Below are 17005 nucleotides of genomic sequence, written 5' to 3'. Positions count from 1 at the left end.
GCACCCCTGGATTGAATCCCAAGAAGAAGAAGAGGAGGAGGAGGAGGAGGAGGAGGAGGAGGAGGAGGAGGAGGAGGAGGAGGAGGAGGAGGAGAGCCAGGTAGAGAGCCACAGAGAGCATTGACTGACTTCCTGTCAGCTCCCTCAGCAGCCCAGACTGCAAATAGGCAGGGCCCAGACGGCAGCTCACCACCTCTCCAAAATACTTGGGCTGCAGGTCCGTCCCTCCCTCAGAATCCCACGCCCCCCTAGCCCCCCAGCTCCACAGCAACCCATGCCCTCTAACCCAGTCCCCAGGATGCCACCCCAGAGAGCCTTCACTGTACTTCTGGGAACTGAGCCCAACCCAAATGTCCCTCCCGACCTCCCCAGGCTCAGGGGCCTGGGACCTAAAGTCATGGGGAGGGAATTCAAGACAGGCAGTGGGTCCCGTCCGTGTGGATCAGGGCAGAGAGGGAGTGGGACTCAGAGCCAAAGTGCCTGGGCCCTTTCCCCACCTCCCTGGGTCACCTTCTCCTGAACTCTCAGCCTTGATTAGGGCCCTCTGTAACTCGAGGCCCTTCCACAAGGGAGTCCCAAGGACTTGGATTCAGGGACCCCCTTCCAGGGTCTCTCCATCTGAGAGCTTCCCTGAGGAGTCCATCTGAGGTCCCTCCTAGAAGGTCTTTGCCCGTGGCCCCTCCAGCCAGGAAGTCTCTGAGGTCTCCGTCTGGTGCTCCTCCGGCGTGACGTCTTCATCGGGAGCCTCTTTTTGGGGTGTATGGGAGCTTGCCTCAGCCTCTGTGTTTTTCTGGGCTACGAGCTGCCCCACATGGGCACCCGCAGGCACAGCAGAGGCAGCCCTAGGAGGCCGTCCTGCTGACTGGCCCGCCTCTGCTCTCTCTGGTGGCCGGTACAGCACACCGCATGCCCCTCAAGCCAATGCGCACTGTCGGAGGTTCTGCTTCCCTCAGTGCCATGGCCCCCCACAACCTACCTCACCAGTCCCCGCTCTGCGTGTCTGCTGCGGTGGAGGGAGGCTGGGATCTGAGGTCTAGTGTTCCCGGGGCGACCCACGGAGGACTCTGGTGAGCTAGAGGCTCTGGAATTTCAACCCAGTTCTGCTTGTCCTTGTCTTTGTGATTTAACCTCTCCAAAAATCCATCACCTTTTTTGGGGGGTTCTGGGACCCTTTACTACTGAGGTACAGTCCCAGTCCTTTCCTTTTTTTGAGAGAGAGAATTTTTAATATTTATTTAGTTAGTTTTCAGTGGACACAACATATTTATTTTATTTTTATGTGGTGCTAAGGATCGAACCCAGCACCCCGCGCATGCCAGGCGAGCATGCTACCGCTTGAGCCACATCCCCAGCCTCCTTTTTTTCTTTTTGGTTTTTTGTGGGTTTTTTTGGAGACAGGATCTCACTAAGTTGCTGAGGCTGGCCTCCAACTTGGGATCCTCCTGCCTCAAGTCTCTCGAGTCTCTGGACTTAAAAATACTACCTACCTCGTGGGGTGTGGTAGTACACACTTAAAGCCCCAGCTATTCAGAAGGCTGAAGTAGAAAGATCACAGGTTTGAAGCCAGCCTAGGCAACTTAGTGAGACCATGTCTCTCTCAATCCCTAGTACTGCAAAAGGAAGGGAGGGAGGGAGGGAGGAAGGAAGGAAGGAAGGAAGGAAGGAAGGAAGGAAGGAAGGAAGGAAGGAAGGAAGGAAGGAAGTTGTGAAAATTGGCTGAACATGGTGACTCCCTCCTGTGATCCCAGCAGCCCGGGAGGCTGGGGCAGGAGGATGGTGAGTTCAAAGCCAGCCTCAGCACCTTAGTGATGCCCTAAGCAACTCAGTGAGACCCTGTCTCTAAATAAAAATACAAAAAAGGGCTGGGATGTGGCTCAGTGGTTGAGTGCCCCTGGGTTCACTCCTCAGTACCAAAAAAAAAAAAAAGTTGTGAAAATTAACTAAAATAATACAGGTGACATGTTCAGCCTATGCCTGACATATCGTCAGCCAGTGACACCTGCTCGCTGCTGTCATTGTCATCCTGGGACAAACTCGAGGGATAGGATAGGGAAAACTGGGGTTATAACTATGCAACTGAGCCCCAGGAGACACCTGGTAGGATAGAACCCAGATCTCTGCGTCTTTCACACATTTATTCATCGACCACTTATCTACTTACCTATTTTTTTACTTCTTAGGTTTTTATTTTTATTTTGGACTGGGGATTGAATTCAGATATGCTGTACCCCTGAGCTACATCCCCAGTCCCTCTTATTTTTTCTTTTGAGACAGGGCCTCACCAGGCTGCCCTCAAACCTGCAATCCTCCTGCCTTAGCCTCCCAAATCCAAGTGCACCACAATGCCCAATCCAGCCATTTATTCACTGAGCACCTATTCGGTGCTAGACCTCATGTCAGACGCTGTGGGATATCTGAAGATGAATTCACGGTCCCTGTATTCAAGGACCTCATAATTTTCAGACTCACCCTCAGGTCAGGGCAGTTTCCCGCCCCCTCCCCATCTCAAGAGAAGATATCAGTAGGGGATGTGAATAAGAAACGTGTGCCAGGGGCTGGGGCTGGGGCTCAGAGGTAGAGCGCTCGCCTAGCATGGGTGAGGCCCTGGCTTCGAACCTCAGCACCCCATAGAAATAAATAAAAAGTCAAGGTCCATCAACAACTAAAAAATATTTTGAAAAAAGAAAGAAGCCTGTGTGCTTCGAGGGAGAAGGTTTATTTGGGGAGTGATGGGTTCTCCTGGCCCTGCCAGGCCTACTCTCCCCACCGCCATCCCGGCCAGCAGCTCTACTGCGCCTTCTCCTGCGCCTTCTCCTTCCTCATTTCCTTGGCCAACTCCCCAATCAGTCTCCAGTACTCATTGAACTTGAGCTCCGAGTCCTGATTCACATCCAAGCTCTTCATCTTCTCATCTAAGGAGCCCACATCCTGAAAGGGAAGGGCAGGTTAGAAGGAGGGATCTTGGGACAGAAGAGGGGAGATTTGCTAGCTTACCGTCCTCCGACAGCCCGCCCCTCAGAGAGCACCAGCCCCGCCCCTTACCTCAAGGAAAAGGCTGCAGGCCTGGGCTGGGCTGCCCCGGGGTCCCAACTTCCAGGACACCAGCAGAGAGGTGGAGGGGCCTGCTCTGACGGTTTGCTCTGACATACATACTCCCACCGCGGCCTAGCATACACTACAAATAGGATGTCACTGGACACAGAGCTGGAGAGAGACACACACAACCTGCTCTCACCGGCAGGCAGAGCTGGCGCTAGCACACCACTGCACCAGTCCGGGTTGACCCAATAATACTCAGGGAGCCTTTGTGGGGACAGATCCAACCTGGCTCCCTCCTCCCTCACAGTAGTAGCTGCTCATTTGCATCACCCTTCTGTGTTCTCCTGTATCCAGCTGGGCCAGTACCCGGTAGATCAGGGAATGGCAAAGACACAGGGTATCTTGTTTTCCAGGGGCCCTTGATAAAGTCTCTCAGGACGGGCCTGTGAAACCCAGGGATACTGGAAGCCAGACTTTCATGATAAAAGGATTTGTTACCAGACCATCACAGTGGAAAACTTGATCGTAGGGCTGGGGACATAGCTCAGTGGTAGAGGGCCTGCCTCAAATGCACAAGGCCCTGGGATCAATCTCAGCACCACAAAAAAAAAAAAAAAGAAAGAAAGAAAGAAAACTTGATTGTTGAGTAAAGGGTCAATATTAAAGCAAAAAAGGTACCTCTGTTGAGCTTGATGCTCAACATTTAAATCAACACGTGAACGAAGGCAGAGAAGATCTGCCAAATCTCTAAAGCTAATTTATGGGAGAGCTCAAGTCCTCTCGCTCTCCCCAGCTTTGTGGTACTGGGAATTGAAGCCACGGGTGCTCTACCACTGAGCTGTGTCTCAGCCCTTTTTATGTTTTTAATCTTTATTTTTATTTTATTTTATTTTTGGTACCAGGGGCATTTAACGACTGATCCACAACACTTTTTTTAACTGTTTTTGGTACAAGGGATTGAACTCAACCACTGAGCCACATCCCCAGCCCAATTTTGTATTTTGTTTAGAGACAGGGTCTCACTGAGTTGCCTTGCTGAGGCTGGCTGTGAACTCACCATCCTCCTGTCTCCGCGTCCTGAGCCACTGGGATTACAGGTGTGTGCCATCACACCCAGTCTATCATTTCTTTAATGGGAAAATATCCTATATGTACTGTTACATTTTTTTAAAAGCTATTTGTAGAACAATATATAAAAGATGTATTCTTTCAAGTAGGGTACAGTGGCGCACATCTGTAATCCCAGCAGCTCAGGAGGCTGAGATAGGAGGATCCCAAGTTCAAAGCCAGCCTCAGCAACAGTGAGGCGCTAAGCGACTCAGTGAGACCCTGTCTCTAAATAAAATACAAAGTAGGGCCAGGGACAGGGCTCAGTGGCTGAGTGGCTCTGAGTCCAACCCCTAGTACCAAAAAAAAAAAGTGTTCATTCACTCACTGGAAATTTTTTTCATTTTTAAATTCTTTTACAATTATATTCACCCATTCTCATGGACTGAATTTTAGGGGTTTTTTTGTACTGGGAAGTGAGCCCAGTAGTTCTTTATCAGTGAGCATCCCCAGCCCCTGCTTTTGAGGAGGGTGCTGGGGATTGAACCCAGGACCTCATGCATACTAGGCAAGCACTCTACTGCTGAGCTATACCCGCAGCCCCCTCAGTCCTTTCTTGGTTGGGCTTTTGTTTGTTTGTTTCTCTTTTTTTTTAGAACTGGAGATCAAACCCAGGCCTTTGCACGTTCGAGAGAAGTACTTTGCCACTGAGCTCATCCCAGTCCCTCATGGACTGCATTTTGTGTCCTTGCAAAACCCATGTTGAGACCTCTCTGTCAGCCGGCTTTTCCTTGTGTGTTTTCCTGACACAAACGACTTGGAGTGGGGACCAGTTATTTGGGCTCGTGGTTTCAGAGCTTTCAGTCCATAGTCATCTGGTGCCACTGCTTCAGGCCACAGGTCAAGTGCAACACCGTGGCGCCAGGCCCAGAGGTATTAAAGCTGTCGGCTCACGGCTGCCAGAAAGTGGGGTGGGAGGCAAGAGAGAGATGCACCCTCCCGGGCCGCCCCAGGGACCTACTTCCTCCAACCAGGTCCCACCTCCCAGTAGTCCATCCTGTCTCCAACAGGTGAACTGAATGGCGGGTCAGAGCCTTCATGATCCAGTCACTTCCCAAAAGCCCCCACCGTGAACACATGAGACTTTGGGGGGCATTTCCGATCCAATCCACAACAAAATCCCAAACCCCAGTGTGACGGTATTAGGTGTAGCCTTGGGGCGTGAAGGTGGATCCCTCATGAATTAGATTAGTGCCTTTGCTTAAAGAGACCCCAGAGTGGGCACGGTGGTACAGGCCCCTAATCCCAGTGACTCCAGAACCTGAGGCAGGAGGATCGCTAGTTACAGGTCGGCCTCAGCAATTTAGCAAGACCCTGTCTCAAAAATGAAAAGGACTGGGGATGTAGCTCAGTGGTTACGTGCCCCTGTGTTAAATCCCCAGTACCAATAAAAATAAAAACAAAAACAAGACCCCAGAGAGCTCTTGAGCCTTTTGCCCAGGTAAGGACAAAACTGGAAGAGGTCAACCCGGAAGAGGCCCTCGCCTGAACCCAACGACTCTGGCGCCCTGATTTGGGCTTCCAGCCTCCACAACTAGGAGAAATGAATTTTGTTGTTTGTCAACCACTCAGATTATAGTACTCTGTTACAGTAGCCAAAACTCACTAAGACTGTCAGTTAATATTTTTATACCTTTATTTTATTTACTTATTCTTATGTGGTGCTGAGGATCAAACCCAGTGCCTCACATGTGCCAGGCAACTGCTCTACCACTGAGCTACAGCCCCAGCCCCGTCACTTAATATTTTATTGAGCACCCAACAGAGAAGTCAGATACTATTTAACTGCTGAGATTCAATGGTAAGCAAATGCCTTTCCTTCTTGAGCCTTTCACACTTAAAAACATGTAAGTGTATAGTGGAGGTCAGTTTGGTTGTGTTCTGCAGGGTAAAGGAGGTGACCTTTGTGTTCAGTGGTGAAGGGAGACTGTGCTGAGGATTTGCCAGCTAAGCAGAAATCTGAATTAAATGAGGAATAAGCCTAGCAAGTACCTGGGAGACGAGCACTGTGAACAGGAGGGGAAAAGTGGAGACGGTAAGTTTCAGTCACTCTCATTGCTTTTGAGGAGTACAGAAGAAATATATGGTATAACTGAAAGCAGCTACAAGGTCTTTATTATTATAATTTTCTTTCTTTTCCCAAGATGGGAGACATTATAGCATATCTGTAAAGAGACTGTGGTGGCGCACATCTGTAATCCCAGGTACTCGGGAGGCTAACACAGGGCATCACAAGTTGGAGGCCAGCCTGGGCAACTTAAGTGAGACCCTACTGCAAAATAAATGTTAAAAAGGGATGATGGGGCTGGGGTTGTGGCTCAGCGGTGGAGCACTTGCCGACCGTGGGCAAGGCCCTGTGTTCGATCCTCAGCACCACATAGAAATAAATTAATTAATTAAAGATATGGTATCCAACTACAACTAAAAAATAAATATTTAAAAAATAAAAAGGGCCGGGAAGGGCTGGGGCTGAGGCTCAGTGGTAGAGGGCTTGCCTAGCACATGTGAGGCACTGGGTTTGATCCTCAGCACCACATAAAAATAAATACATAAAATAAAGGTATTATGTCCAACTACAACCAAAAAAAAATTTTTTTTTTTTTTTTAAAGAGGGGCTGGGAAGCCAGGCGCGGTGGTGCACGCCTGTAATCCCAGCACGCAGGAGGCTGAGGCAGGAGGACTGCAAGTTCAAAGTCAGCCTCAGCAATTTATTGAGGCTCTAACAATTTAGCCAGACTTTGTCTCAAAATAAAAGGGGCTGGGGATGTGGCCCAGTGGTTGAGTGCCCCTGGGTTCAATCCTTGGTTCAAAAAAAAAAAAAAAAGCATGCAATTCCCAGTACTAAAAAATAAATAAATAAATAAAAATAATCAAGCAACAAAAACCCTGATAAAAAAAACCCCTTAGAGAAGGAAATTTTAATGATGCAAGAAAGAGAAGGGATCACTGCAAGAATTGCAAAAGGAAAGTCTTTAAAGTAGGTGAGAGGGGATGGGATCCTGAGCACCCGTTAAGAGCTAAAACTGATCATGTATGTCACCAGGAAGGAAGCAGATTGTGTGCTGATTGAGCAGTAGATTTGGGGATAAGGGTAGCACATAGAAGTTTCCTGGTGACGTGTTTTCTTAGTGAGGGAATTTCTCAGTGAGAGGGAGGATGTGGAAAGAGGCACTGGAGTTTGAGAAGGGAGGGAAAGTTATGAAACAATCATCTGAAAGAGCTGATACACAATCATTCAGGGAAACACAGCAGAGTTGCCAGGCATTGCTAAGGGTCCCTCAGAGTCTGTGGTTGCTGATTTAAAGTGAGACAAGTCAACGAGGCCGTGCATTTTCCTCCTGCCAGATTCAGCTATCCAAGTGTAGGCAGGGATGGTGGATTTAACCAGCGAGTTAATGTAGGGGAAATGTTGGATTTCACCAGGGTTGGGATTCTGCCAGACAACTGGGACAGAGAGATAATCAAGTGCGTTGAGGGTATGATCCTAATAACGTCTTGAACGTGAGCTAAGGAAGACGAGAAATGAAGAGATGAGAGATGATGATGGAAAACGAAAAAGTGGCAGGTCAAGAGACTGAAGGTCCTGCCGGTCATGGTGGCACAAGCCTATAAGTTCAGGAGGCTGAGACAGGAGGATCAAGGGCTCAAAGCCAGCCTCAGCCATTTAGCAAGGCCCTAAGCAACTCAGTGAGAGACTCTGTCTCTAAATAAAATATTTTTAAAAAAGTGGGGCTGGAGATGTGGCTCAAGCTCACCTGTCATGCATGCGGCCCGGGTTCGATCCTCAGCCCCACATACAAACAAAGATGTTGTGTCCACCAAATACTAAAAAATAAATATTAAAAAAATTCTCTCTCTCTCTCTCTCTCTCTCTCTCTCTCTCTCTCTTAAAAAAAAAAATGCTGGGAATGTGGCTCCGTGGTTAAGTGTCCCTGGGTTCAGTCCCAGGTACCAATCATCATCATCATCATCATCATCATCATCACAACAGATGCAGTGCTGAGAAGAATAACAGTAGCCAAAGCTGAAAAGATATAAGAAGTACAGTAAGGAGGGCAGAAGGCAGGCACGGTGTGCAGACCTGTAATCCCAGCTATTCAGAAGCCTGAGGCAGGAGGATCACAAGTTCAAGGCCAGCCTGGGCAATTTAGTAACATCCTGTCTCAAAGTAAAAAATAAAAAGGGCCACTGGAGCCGGGTGTGGTGGCACACACGCCTGTAATCCCAGCAGCTGGGGAGGCTGAGACAGGAGGATCGTGAGTTCAAAACCATCTTCAGCAATGACAAGGCACTAAGCAACTCAGTGAGACCCTGTCTCTAAATAAAACACAGAACAGGGCTGGGGATGTGGCCCAGTAACTGAGTGCCCCTGAGTTCAATCCCTGGAACCCCCTCCCAAAGGAAAGGGCCCCTGGGTTCAATCCTCAGTACCATGAGAAGAAACAAAGAAGGAAGAGGAAGGCAGCTCAGCTTCCAAGGAGCTGGGGGTCTACAGAAGAAGGAACTAAGGTCCAGAAAAACAGATGAAAAGCAAAGAGGCCACTTCTTGCTTTCCCAGGCCCAGAGGACGTCAGAGGGAAAATCAGTTACTGCTCAACCAGACTCTGGGAATGCTACACCTTCATCAGAGAATCTGACATTTCCAATAAAAAGGCGACAGCAAAAGTCTGAGAAGTGAGAGGGTACAGGGGATTTTGCAGATGAGAGACTTAAGTTTCAGAGGATGGCTTTGTTTTTTAAAAATCCATACTCATACACTGCTAAGTACCTGTGAATTTTCAGAAAGGAGGAGAAAGAAACTGCTAGCCTAGAATGACGGGCCAACCCAGAGTGGATGAAATTTAAATCCCAACTCATTCCTTCCACTAGACAGAAGGATGGCCCTGTCGGGCTCTCTATTGCGGGGATCCCAGAGACGGTGGGAAATAGTCACAAGTGTTCCCTATGGACCTCCTACACCGAGAGTCTAGACTCCATGGATTTAGCTGTTTTCTTTATTTTCTTGTGTGCATGTGTGTGAGACAGAGAGAGAGAGAGAGAGAGAGAGAGAGAGAGAGAGAGAGAGAGAGAGAGAAAGTTAATTACTGGGAGTTAAATCCAGGGGTACTCTACCATGGAGCTATACCCCCAGCCATTTTTTAAATTTTGAGACAAGATCTCACTAAGTTGCCGAGGCTGCCCTCAAACTTGAGATCCTCCTGATTCAGCCTCCCACGTTGCTGAGATGGCAGGCATGTGCCACCACGCCCAATTTTGTTTTCGCTTTTAATAATCCCATTCCCACTGCTGGGCCTCAGTATCCATACATGTGAAGTGAGGAGTCTGAACCATGTTTTTATGTTTTCTCTTGGCCTCCTTCAAGCTCTGAGGGTCTGTGAATGACCTGGAAGCCATCTCTGGGGCCAGTCCTGTACTGGGGAAATAAGACCAGAGAGGCACACACAGACACAAGAACCCAACAGCATTTTTTAATGGGAGTACAGAACCCAGTTGCACAAGCACAGTATCTTTGCTTACCTAGTCTGTGTGTGTGTCTCTCTCTCTCTCTCACTCACACACACACACACACACACACACACACACACAGAAAACCCAGAACCATGTACGCATGCAGTCACTCACATCCTTTTATTTTAGTTTGTTTGTTTGTTTGTTTGTTTTTGAGGTCCTGGGGATTGATCCCGTGACCACTGACCTACATCCTCAACTCTTTGTTATTTTTGATTTTGAGACAAAGTCTCACTGAGTTTCGTGGGTTGGCCTCCAATTGGAATTCGCCCCCCCACTGAGACCCGGTGTGCGCCCCCATGCCTGGCCTCCCACCCCTCCTGTGGCTCACTGTCTACTCGGCAGTCTCCCCTCCAACACTCAGGGTCCCACCAACACTGCCTCCCTCACAGAATCCCGGCCCAGAGACCTCCACCCACCTTGAGCAGGTGAGGCAACTGCTGCGTGGCTAGTTCCTTAAACTCGTTGACGCTGAGGCTGCCCTTGCGGCCTTCCCGCCCTGCAAAGGTGAAGAAAGTGGTGACCACCGTCTCGATGGCCGCCTCCAGCTCAGTCAGTGGCTCGGCCGCCATGAGGCCCCTGGGGTTGGAGCTGAGGTGCTCACACAGCTGACCTGCAGGACGTGGGGGAGCAGAGGGGGAAGAGTCAGGCAGTCCGGGATCCAAGGATGGTGCCTCTCCGGGGTGTCATTATAAGAAAGAGGGAGGGTTCAGAGGTTGAGCTTGGGGTCGGGGACCAGGCAACAGTATCTCAATTTAAGTTTAGTCCCAGAAAACTTTCTTCTGGGGGTCACGATCTGAGGGTCCTTTATTTTGGGGTGGGGCACTGGGGAGGGAACCCAGTGGTGCTCTGTTACTGAGCTACATTCCCCAGCCCTTGTTTTATTTTCTTTTTTTTGAGGCAGGGCAGGGTCTCAGTAAATTGTCCAGGCTGGCCTCTAACTTGTCTTCTTGCTAGGCGCCCCCAGAAGCTGGGTTTGCAGTTGCGGGCCACCACACCTGGTCTCTGAAGGTCCTTTTTAAGAAGCCGGCTATGCGGGTTCAGGTGCCAGTGATCCCAGCAGCTGGGGAGCCTGAGGCAGGAGGATGATGGCAAGTTCAAAGCCTGCCTCAGCAATTTAGCAGGCTGTCAGCAACCTAGCCAGACACTGGCTCGAAATTAAAAATAAAAAGGTCTGGGGGTACGGCTCAGTGGTGAAGCCCCCTGGGTTTCATCCCAAAAAAGAGAGAGAGAGACCCTCTGGTGATCCATCAAGTATGGTGATCCCTCTATCCGGGGAGAGGTTTTTCAGTTTGCAGTTCCTTCTTCAAAGTCCTCGGGGTCTGGTGGCCCTCTGATGGGGTTTCTCTGATGGCCCTATCTTGTCTCTCCCAGTGTTAAAGGGTCAGGAGGCTGTTTGTCTCCACAGTTTGTTTACAGTGGGACCTGCGGTCCGCCCACACGCTGGTCACTCCTTCCAGCAGAGAAGCTTAGGGTTGGCACAAGCCCAGCGGTGGTCAGGGCTGGCTCAGTCGGGACAGATCCCCTCCCCTACCCCTCCTTGGGGGCAGCTGGACCGAGAGCTGGGACGAGAACCCCTCATGCCCTTCCCACCCTGTCTCCAGATGACAGGTCCTGGCGCCAGGTCCTCTGATTCTGCGAGCCCACAGGGGCACCCGTTCGGGCACTCACGTCCCCTGGGGGCACGACAGAAAGCTGGAGGAAAGGGACAAGCCCACGCATCCCTCTCCTTTCCGTCCACCCCCCCCCACACACACACACAGGCTCCTGCGGGGACGGCTGCTTGCTCTCCCCAAGCCATTTCCTGAATCCCTGTCCCAGCCGGCTCTGGGGGAGGGACCGGGAGCCAATGGGGAAGAACGGATCCCCAGACAGCCCCTGGGTGGGGACGGGGTGCGACTCACCAGGGTAGGAGATGGGGTGCTGCGGCGGAGACGCGAGGCCGAGGTTTATAAGGCCTGCCTGCGGGAGGAGGGCGCCACGCCCAGCCCGAGGTGTCCAGTTTCCTAGCTGATTCTCCAGGGGGGACCGCCCAGTCACGCCTCCCGCTGGCCTGGGGGCTGGGAAGCCTGGCCGCCCGACCACTCCCGCAGGTTTCCCAGCTTGGGGGGGCGTCCTGGACAGATCCCATTAAGCAGGGGTCCCAGAGTCCATCACTTCCTTTACGGGGGGGGGGGGGGGCTGCTGCCCTACCACACCCCCAACAGCTAACCCGGAGGGGGGCAGGGATGACAACCACTAATTGAAAATCCAACTGGAGCTCAGCACTGAGAGGCCAATCTGCAAAACCCCACAGAGACCCTGCAAGGGCCACTGCGGCCCACACTCCTTCCAAGGACTGCAAGCTCCGGCACCACGATGGGGGACCCAGGCCACAGGGGCAGAGCAGAATCCCAGATTGGGAGATCTCAGCAGTCCCAAGACTAAGTCACTCACTGAGCGAGACCCGTGGCCAGCCCCAGGCTAAGACTCCCTCTGCAAACCCTGCCCTTCCCTGTCAGTGTCGCAGCCAGCTCCAGGGGCTGTGCCATGGAGCTGGGGGTGAGACTCTCCCCCCAGGACCCACCTCCCGCTCCCTTCCCCCTGCACTTCCCCGCTGGTACCCAGCAGGGGTGGGAGGGCAGGCAACCAAGGCCAGGGAAGAGACACAGGGCAGCCTGTTCCAGCCCAGGAGACAGAGGGCGCCTCTGTCCTCTCCTGGCCCCTTGCCTCACTGGGTGTCTGTGAAGGGGTGGAGCCGCTGTGGGGGCAGCGGGGGAAGGACTGCTAAAGACAGGTCTCTCACACAGCCCGGGAGCCACACTTGCAGCCTCGGCCATTTGTGCAGAACCCGCTCCCGTCTCAGGCCCAGGCCAACTGTGAGTATCCCGCCCAACCTGGCCTAGGTCCTTGGCCTGGCCAGCTTGGGGGAAAGGGGACTTCAGAGGGGGTCCCAAGAGTGAGGGACGGGTGACGATGGCATTCTGCATCGTGGTGCACTTAGGGCCTGAGAGGAATTAGGGTAGGGGCAGCTCAGGATCTGGGGGAGACGGTTTGGAAGGTGGTAAGTTGGGGGTGAGTAAGGGTCAGAGTTAGAGCTGGGAGCTCAGTGAATGGGGAGCCCATCACCCAGCTTCCAGGCCACCAGCCCCTCCCACACAGAGCCCGGGAGTCCCCTGCCAAGTCTCCTCAGTCTCTCATTGTTGGGGAAGGGACACAGCCTTGCCTTGCTTCCCATGGAGTAACAACAACAGAAGAGAACAGCTGTTCCTACCCACTTCCAGACTCAGTCTCTGCCACCCCTGCCCAGCCTTGCCAAGAGCCGGGCCCAGGGAGGTCTGGGGGCCGCAGAGCAAGGGCCACATGATTATCAGGAAGAGAGGACCCTTGGTTCTGAGCCCTCTCCTAACTCTTCCTTCACAAGACCTCCCCTTTGTCTTCCTCTTTTCTCAGCCCAGACCCCCTCCTCTTTCCCCAATTCCTTCCTCTGTAGTTTTCCTATTCCCCCAACCCAGGTCCTCCCAGAACTGCCCCCACATAAAATCCCAGGCTGCTGGAGAGCTTGGGGCAACCTCCAGCTGTCCCTCCTGATAGGACCGGTAACTGAGCCACCAGCATCCCTCCCTCGAGCACCCCCTTATCCTCTCTATCAGCCCCGTCTTGGGTTCCGTCGCCCCCACATCTCTGTGACAATTGCTTCTCATGTCCGGAGTTCAGGTGACACTCACAAGGGCCTTATTGAAGAGCTGGGATGTCATCCGATCAGAGCCCATTGTCCACTCCCCCAGTCCTGGGGAAGGATGGGGATACCTGATCCCAGACACCTGAGCTGCCCCTTGGGGCTGTGGAGGGCCTGACTGTCCCAGGGTCAAAGGACAGAGGCTCCCCAACTTGGCAGTCTCCTCTCCTCAACAGACCCCTCCATTCTTCTCCTGTTCTCTCCCAGGCCCTTGAACTCAAAAGACTTCGTGCACTCAGTTTTTATCTCCCCGACACATACCAGCCCCATTCCCTGCTCCCACTGTACCCACATCCACCAGGCAACCAGGCACCAAGGTCTACAGATTCCCTCCCCCTCTCCAGGGCTCAGTCATTCTTTTCTCCCTTCCTGCCACCCACCCGATGGAGGCGATAATTTTGCAGAGAGGAATTAAACTGAAGGCACTGGGAGGCACAGCCCAGAGAGGTCAAAATGACATGTGGAAGAGAAGAGGGCTTGAAGGACCAAAAAAGACCCCTACAAATTGCTGGCAGGAAAATCAGAAACAGACTCCGTTGCCCCCAAAAGCTCTGGGCCACCCACTCAGGCTACCACCCTCTGTCAGGCTCACCAAGGGAGCCAGACTCAGTCCTTGCTGCAGTGGGCCCCAGAGTCCAGGCTACAGGGACGCCAGCCCACCACCCCAACGGCAGAACTGGCAGAACTTGGTCGTGCTAGGCCTACAAGGTCCAGGGTAAAAATAGAGCCGGCAGAAGCCATCCTGGTCCTGTGACCACCCCAGCCTGCCCCACCCTCGTCTCTGCCCAGGCAGTCAGGAGCCACTGCGGACGCCCACTGCAGGCCTCCGGAGCCAGCCCAGTTCCGGCTGCTTGCTCTCCATGCCCAACCCTGACTCCCTTTGGCTAGGGTTCAGACTGAGGGATGCAGAGGTCTGCAGTTAGCTGTGCTGGGCCTTCCCCCACGCTGTAAAATCTCAATGAAAGATAAGCGGCAGTAGGACTCCCACCTCAGGGTTATCTGGCTGTGGAACCAGGTCCAGGCCTGAGCAGTCCCCGGGCCTGGCCCCCAGCTCACCCCTGTGCTGTGTGGATGGACTAGGCGCACTGCTGCGATGGGCTCCGAGCTGGAGACTGCGATGGAGACCCTCATCAACGTGTTCCATGCCCACTCAGGCAAGGAGGGGGACAAGTACAAGCTGAGCAAGAAGGAACTGAAGGAGCTGCTGCAAACCGAGCTCTCTGGCTTCCTGGACGTGAGCATGGAGTGGGAGGAGAGGGTGGGTGGGCAAGAGGTGGGGCACTGGGGGCGCCTCCCTGCCATTCCTCCCAGCCCCCACAGCTCAGTCCAGCCACCCCTCCTCTTTCATCTGGGTCTTCCAGGCTCCCCTGTGTCAAATCCAAATGCCCTGGTTTACTGCCTATCTGTGAAGCACTAGGTCTTGTGCAGTTTCCTCAATGAGGTTCACGGTCAAGAAGGGAAACCCTGAGCTCCAGGAAGTACACAGAGCCTTAAAAAGGTACCAGAAAGGGTTAGTAGGAGATCAGTGACCACACCGAAGTAAGACGGTTCCTTGAAGAGTGGCAGTTGGGCCAGGGGCTTCCACTGGAAGATGACTGGGGTCAATGAAGACAATGTGGAGCACGCCCAGTAGTTCCATTTGACGGGAGAGTGCGGAGAAGTAGGCTGCAAACATTAACAGGGGCACAGTGAAGAAGTCACTCAGATACGGCAGAACTGGCAGCTCTGCATTCAAATTTTGGTCCTACTACTTCCTTTTTCTTCTCCTGCTTCAGTATTGGGCATTAAACCCAAGGGTGCTTTATCACTGAGTTACGCTCCCAGCCCTTTTTATTTTTTAGGACAAGGTCTCACTAAGCTGCTGAGGCTGGCCTCAAACTTGTGATCCTCCTGCCTCAGCCTCCTGAGTCACTGGGATTATGGGCGTGTGTCACTGAGACCAGCCCTGCCACCTTTTTTTTTCTTTTTGGTACTTAGGATTGAACTCAGGGGCATTCAACCACTGAGCTACATCCCCATCCCTTTTTACTTTTTGAGACAGGGTCTCACTAAGTTGTATAGGGGCCTTGTTAAATTGCTGAGGCTGGCCTCAAACGTGGGATCCTCAGTCTCCTGAGCTGCTGGGATGACAGGTGTGCATCACCACACCTAATGTCAGCCCTGCCGCTTTCTGCGTGACTTTGGGCACATTTATTTAACAAAAATCATCCATGATTCTTCTTCAGAATGGAATTAATAAAAAGAGCCCCGTACTGCTTGAATTAGAATTAAAGTAGACAGTGCCTGGAAGGCTCCTAGTGTAGTGCTTGTCACACTGTAGACAATTAGCTTATGGTGAGTGACGTTATCATGAACTCTTCCAGTTAAGGCGTGTCTTCTGAAGGCAACAGGAGCCCGTGAGCCTTCTCGGATGGAAAGCAGAAGGTCCCGTGATTAGAGGCTGTCTGACCTCTTGCTCATGTCTGCCTTGCTCTCCTCGACTACCTCCTGCCCCTGACTCAGTGATGCACACCTCCTCTCCCTCTTCTTCCTCCACAGGCCCAGAAGGATGCAGATGCTGTGGACAAGGTGATGAAGGAGCTCGATGAGAATGGAGACGGGGAGGTGGACTTCCAGGAGTACGTGGTGCTGGTGGCTGCTCTCACAGTGGCCTGTAACAACTTCTTCTGGGAGAACAGTTGAGCAGACAGCCCAGTGGGCAGCGCCCTTCCCCTCCCCCTGCCGGCCGCCCCTTCACTTGCTTTCACCTCACCCCACTTATCCCTGTCCACATTCTCACCATTGCCCACCTCCCTCGATACACACCAAGGGCGCAAGAGTAGCAGTCCAGGCCTGCAACTAATCTTTCATTAAAGGCTCCGCTCTCAGCAGCCATCAATGTCTGTCTCCTCTGGGGTCTGGAAGTGGGTGGAGAAGTGAGAGTTGATTACTCCCAACTCCCCCGATTTTGGAAAGAGTTCCCTGTGCACATCATCTTCCTACGTGAAGAACGCTCAAGACTTACAAATGTAGGGGTCCAAGGTTCCAGCTGGAAGAGACATCAGCTTCTCAACTACAAAACCAGAGGGAAAAAAAGCTCCTTTCAACCTTCAACCAACCTTTACTGAGGTCCTACCACGTGCTGAACATTGTGTGGGAACTGGGGACACACCAGTGAGCAAAATAAAACTCTCCTTACCTCATCAGAATAAAGTCTAGCAAGGGCGCAGGACCATTAAACACACCCACACAAACTAAGTGCCAGGAAAAACAGGGTCCCAAAGTGTACATGGGGCAGAGGAAAGTGCTGAAGATATGTTCATTCATTCATCCCTGAAACATTTAAGCACTGTGTGTACCGAGACTTAAGAAAAATCCCTTTACAGGTCTGCACCAAAATCTATACGGAGGGCTGGGGACATGGCTCTGGGGCCGTGTGCTTTCCTGGTATGCAGGAGGCTCCGGGTTACATTTTAAAATTCCACATGGATGGTAGTTTGGGAGAAAGACATGGAAGGTTTACCCCAAAAGAAGGATCAGACCATGTTCAGGCCAAATGGGAAGGGGAAGAAGTGGAGCTGAAAACAGGGAGGGATACGGGCGGGCGCAGGTGTGCAGTTAGCTAGAGGAGGGCTCCCAGCACTAGGCTCCCGG

General features: G+C 52.1%; 2 protein-coding genes across 3 annotated transcripts; one reads left to right on the top strand and one right to left on the bottom strand.

The window, feature by feature from the left end:
- Nucleotides 1–2697: 2697 nt before the first annotated feature.
- On the bottom strand, nt 2698–11794 carry S100a13 (S100 calcium binding protein A13). The gene is made up of 3 exons (XM_005331262.5): nt 11559–11794; nt 10074–10267; nt 2698–2928 (listed from the first exon to the last, which is right to left on the bottom strand). Exons 2-3 carry the CDS (start codon nt 10224–10226, stop codon nt 2788–2790), a joined length of 294 nt encoding a protein of 97 aa, XP_005331319.2. The 5' UTR covers nt 10227–10267; nt 11559–11794; the 3' UTR covers nt 2698–2787.
- A 564-nt stretch (nt 11795–12358) lies between these two features.
- S100a1 (S100 calcium binding protein A1) lies at nt 12359–16246 on the top strand. 2 transcript variants are annotated; one of them, XM_005331263.4, is made up of 3 exons: nt 12359–12512; nt 14453–14606; nt 15911–16246. In XM_005331263.4, exons 2-3 carry the CDS (start codon nt 14466–14468, stop codon nt 16052–16054), a joined length of 285 nt encoding a protein of 94 aa, XP_005331320.1. In that variant the 5' UTR covers nt 12359–12512; nt 14453–14465; the 3' UTR covers nt 16055–16246. The 2 variants fall into 2 exon arrangements, with proteins under 2 accessions (XP_005331320.1, XP_005331321.1); XM_005331264.5 differs by having other exon boundaries at nt 12383–12512; nt 14424–14606.
- Nucleotides 16247–17005: the final 759 nt, after the last annotated feature.

Source organism: Ictidomys tridecemlineatus, chromosome 11, assembly GCF_052094955.1.
Source record: "Ictidomys tridecemlineatus isolate mIctTri1 chromosome 11, mIctTri1.hap1, whole genome shotgun sequence".
Taxonomy (NCBI): Eukaryota; Metazoa; Chordata; class Mammalia; order Rodentia; family Sciuridae; genus Ictidomys; species Ictidomys tridecemlineatus.
This window is presented reverse-complemented; position numbering and strand designations above follow the sequence as displayed.

Excerpts from the sequence above, each read along its gene's own strand:
- S100a13 (XM_005331262.5), bottom strand. The coding sequence starts at position 10,226 with ATGGCGGCCGAGCCACTGACTGAGCTGGAGGCGGCCATCGAGACGGTG. Across the intron at positions 2,929-10,073 it reads AGTTGCCTCACCTGCTCAAG|GATGTGGGCTCCTTAGATGA; the intron begins GTGGGTGGAGGT and ends CTTCCCTTTCAG.
- S100a1 (XM_005331263.4), top strand. The coding sequence starts at position 14,466 with ATGGGCTCCGAGCTGGAGACTGCGATGGAGACCCTCATCAACGTGTTC. Across the intron at positions 14,607-15,910 it reads AGCTCTCTGGCTTCCTGGAC|GCCCAGAAGGATGCAGATGC; the intron begins GTGAGCATGGAG and ends CTTCCTCCACAG.